The 4,694-nt window shown below is 39.6% G+C and overlaps 1 protein-coding gene across 1 annotated transcript; it reads left to right on the top strand.

Moving 5' to 3' along the window:
• Positions 1 to 240: 240 nt before the first annotated feature.
• CBLL1 (Cbl proto-oncogene-like 1, E3 ubiquitin protein ligase) lies at positions 241 to 4,115 on the top strand (the record flags this gene model as incomplete). Its single annotated transcript, XM_009996774.1, has 5 exons — positions 241 to 421; positions 769 to 869; positions 1,126 to 1,209; positions 2,014 to 2,087; positions 2,642 to 4,115. Coding segments are annotated over 5 exons (1,482 nt in total), but the record flags the coding sequence as incomplete, so codon positions are not given.
• Positions 4,116 to 4,694: the final 579 nt, after the last annotated feature.

The raw sequence follows: 4,694 nt of genomic DNA on the forward strand, positions 1-4,694 counted from the left end.
TAGCTTTATTGTTACAATTAGATTTCCTAAAATCATAGTTGTTCCAAATAAAGTTTTATAACTTGACTTCTAGAAGAAATTATATGGGAAGATACTTATTTTCTAGTGATTAAACTTTGACATGTAGTTTGAGTCTCAGACAAGGTTTAAAAATTATTTTTCATAGAACTCTTAATATTTATCCCTTTAGAAACTATTAGCTAACTGAAAAAACTTTTTTTTTTTTTCACATAAACTTTTTTTTCCTCCATAGACAATGATTTACAAGGAACAAATAGTTCAGGATCATTGGGTGGTCTTGACGTTCGTAGAAGAATCCCTATAAAGCTCATCTCAAAACAGACCAGTAAAGCCAAACCTGCACCTCGAACTCCAAGGAGTATGAACAGGATGCCTTCAAAGACACAAGCTGGTGATGAAGGTAAATTAATATCAATACTAGCCCTGTAGTAGGGAAGTAGATCATTCTGCAGCATTGTTCAAGACTTTAATTCAGCTTTGGAGAATTAGAGCCTGAGTTTCTGTCCAAGCTCAAAGTAAGTTTCAGATTTTGGAGTACTGCTGCATTATAGAGATTAAATGGTGTATGTTCCCAAAACAGATTGTCTGACTGTACCTGTCTGTAGAATGGGCCCAGCAGATTAGATATGATATAGCATTTCTTGATGATTTCAGTACAGACTGACACATGCTTCTAGTAGCTGCTGGTGTCAGTTAGGAAAGCGTTGTAGTTGGCTTGTTTCTTTCTTTTCTTTCTTCTTTCCACAGAAGAATTTGATTATAACGAGGAGGAGCGATATGAGTGCAAAGGAGGTGAAATGTTTGGCAACCAAAGGAGATTCCCTGGACCCATCTTTTGGGACTATAAGGTAGAGTCATGGATAGGAAGCTGTGACTCTGTGAATTACACCAACCTGTAGGTAGTCCTGGTAGATACCTTCTTAAATAAAAGCACTTCCATTACTTTTGGCTGACTGAAAATACATTCTCTGCTTTCTTATGCCTGTGGTGTTCTTGCTTCCTTCTCACCTAAGTCAGAAATAATGAGTGTGTTGGTGATAATTAAAATGAGAAGCTTTAGTGATGCTAGATTTTTTTCTCTCACCCCTTTTTCTCTCCTGTCAGATAAACTTGCTGGGGGAGAAGGATGATACACCAGTCCACTTCTGTGATAAGTGTGGATTGCCCATCAAAATGTATGGACGCATGGTGAGTGAAATTATCACAGTGGAAGGTGCACCCATAGTTTCTTTTTAGGTAAAATTAGATTTTACTGTGTCTCTATGAAGCTTCTAGGGGTTACTGATTTCAATGGACCTCTGAGTAAACAGCAGAAGAGAATCAGGATGGAACCAGAGACCTTCATTGCCGAAGTGTTTTAGTTTCATCTGTCTGGCTGATATCACATTATCCCCTGATTTAAAAAACTAAACTTGAAAATGTTAAACAAAAAAAACAGAACACCATCAACAACAGAAAAACCTTTAAAGTGGGTTTAGACCTTACATGACTTAGCTTTAAAAATAAGCTCTTTAAGACTTGTAATGAAGTTAGAAAACAGTTTGCTTTTATGTTGCTTTAAGATTAGCATAACAAAATCCCTGAGATCATTTTAGACTTCTAAGTGTAACGTGTAATTAAGTCAGACTTCAGGATCTGACTTAATGAGAGTTAATGCTTTTGAAATTTCCTAGCAGCACAGGTGTAATTATATTGGGTATGCAGCTCTGGAAGTGTTTAGTTTTGGTATTATTGCAAGACTTAAACTTTTGCCTATATGGTTTTACCAAGTCTTAAGAAAACTAATAAACCTACCCCAAAGAAAACACAAACTCAACACAAACTGTTTCAGAAAGTGTGTACACAAAGATGCTGTAAACTGCTAACTACCACTATGCCTATTCACCTCAAAGGCCACTTTTATTACTAGAAATTGCGTGCTGGAGGGAGGAACTGTGTTCTGCAGAGTGACATGGATACTTATGTTTTGACAGAGCCATTTTTTGTCTCTAGATACCTTGCAAGCATGTTTTCTGCTATGACTGTGCTATACTACATGAGAAAAAGGGAGACAAAATGTGTCCAGGGTAAGTTCTCTAAAGATTTGTTATTAAAGGAAATGTAGGAATGTAACTGAAGTATCTTGTTTGAGACACTATATTAACATGGTTCTTACTTGTGACCATTTAGCAGAGGCAGTAGAATACTTTTTACTGTATCACTTGATTATAGTTTTATATACCATGTTTTGGGATTTTGAAGAGTTGAGAGTTTTCTTTGCTCTTTAAGTATTTATAGGGATAACCTGTGATTGCTCTAATTTGAAAAAGAATAAACAGGAGTTTAATTTCCATAGTGAGAGTGACTGTTGATAAGTCTTAATGTGCAGAAGGAATTTGTGTTAGAAACTGACGCTGTTTCCACCTCATGGAATTTTTATGTTCTTTCATAGTTGTGTTTGGAGACTTAAATCTAGATAAACTTCAAAATCAATGAAACGTTTCTTTCATTGCTGCAGTGGTGAAAAAATTGTCCGTTCTAATTTGAGTAATGACAGTAAACAGGTTGATTTTTAACAAAACCAAATAATAACAGATTGAGCTCTCTGATGACAGCAAACTAATACTCTCTTCTGATTCAGCTGTAATGAACCCGTGCAGCGCATTGAGCAGTGTGTCCGAGGGTCTCTCTTCATGTGTAGCATTGTTCAAGGGTGCAAGAGAACTTACCTGTCGCAGAGAGACTTACAAGCTCACATCAACCACCGTCACATGAGAGCTGGAAAGCCTGTTACTCGTCCTCCGATCGAGCCTGTGCATCCTCCCATTGCCCCGCCCCCTGCCGAAATTCCTGAGCGCTTCATCATGCCACCTGAGAAACATCATATGAGCCACATTCCGCCAAAGCAGCACATCATGATGCCACCACCTCCTTTGCAGCATGTGCCACATGAGCATTATAACCAGCCACATGAAGACATCCGTGCCCCTCCTGCAGAGATGGCCATGGCTCCGCCGCCACCCCGCCCAGTCAGTCAGGACACCTTCCGCATTTCAACCCGAAAACACAGCAACTTAATAACTGTCCCTATTCAGGATGATTCGAATTCAGGTGCTCGAGAACCACCTCCACCAGCACCTGCACCTGCTCATCATCATCCTGAATACCAGGGTCAACCAGTGGTATCGCACCCTCATCATATTATGCCTCCACAGCAGCATTATGCACCACCCCCCCCACCACCTCCACCAATAAGCCATCCGCTGCAGCACCCTCCCCAGGCAGCAGGTACTCCTCACATGGTGTATAGCCAAGCTCCTCCACCACCAATGACCTCTGCTCCTCCTCCAATAACCCCGCCACCTGGACATATAATTGCCCAGATGCCACCATATATGAATCATCCTCCTCCAGGACCACCCCCTCCTCAGCACGGAGGGCCCCCTGTAAATGTAAATGCACCCCCTCCCCATCACTATAATCCTAACTCTTTGCCACAGTTCAGTGAAGATCAAGGAACTCTTAGTCCCCCTTTCACGCAGCCTGGGGGAATGAGTCCAGGGATATGGCCAGCTCCAAGGGGGCCACCTCCACCTCCAAGGATGCAAGGGCCTCCTGCTCAGGCCCCACTCCCTGGACCCCACCACCCTGATCAAGCCAGATACAGACCCTATTACCAATGATACGAGCAATTATATGAATAGAGAGTGCTATGAAGAAGATAAAGCTATATACAACAGCCTTTTAATTAATTGTTTTGGGGTTATTTTGTTGTGGTTTGTTTTTTTTTTAATACTGTCATTTTGACTGTGAGACATTTTGGGGTTTGAATCTTAAATAATTTTTAAGCCTTGGCTGTAGGACTCTGACTTCAAATATTCTGTAGTGCTAAAATAAGTGGCTTAGTAGACCACGGTTGCATTTTAACAGAACTTCTATCTCTAGTGTGGCTAAATTGTCCTGAGATGAACACTTGTAATATTATTTACTGGAGAAAATGAACACGTGTTGTACCATTCTGAATATTGTTTTTGTTAAATCCAGTGTTTAGTTTCACTTGTGATACATTTTTGTTAACCTGTGTACAATAATTAAATAGAAATATGGTTGTAAAAGTGGTGAGTGTTTATATGAAGTTAACACAGACCTGGTTGTGGGGAACCATTTTTGGCATTAATGCTTTCCAAATGGGCAGCGTAATGAAATACTAAGGGAACTTTAATATTTCTCCTACTAACAGTTACCATTACTTATTAAAAAGTCAGGCTATGGTGAATTTATGGCACTAGAAATCAGGCATGCAGAATATTCCATTTCAGCTTTTTTTTTTTTTTTTTTTCTCCTTTAAATGTATGCAGCAAGATACCTTTTGCAGAAACACAGCTTTGGGCATGACATGAAACCAGCTAAAAATGTCTTGTGGGTTTATTGTTTGGTTTTGTTTTCGGTTGTTTGTTTTTCTTAAAGCTAGTTTTGGTCCAGAAAGCTCTGTTTGCATGTACTGGGGTTGAATTCAAGCTATTGTGTTTACCTATGCTTATTTTTGTGTGGCAGTGGCTGTGAATTGGCTTGCCATGTCTATGAGAAGCAGATTATTTTTGGTAGGGAAGTGGTGTTTGCCTCTGTCACTTTATGTAATATGTACAGTAGGAAAACTTCCCATTTGGATAACCAAAAAAAAAGGTTTGAAATCC

The sequence above is a fragment of the Chaetura pelagica genome, unplaced genomic scaffold (genome assembly GCF_000747805.2).
Source record: "Chaetura pelagica isolate M959 unplaced genomic scaffold, ChaPel_1.0 scaffold534, whole genome shotgun sequence".
NCBI lineage: Eukaryota > Metazoa > Chordata > Aves > Apodiformes > Apodidae > Chaetura > Chaetura pelagica.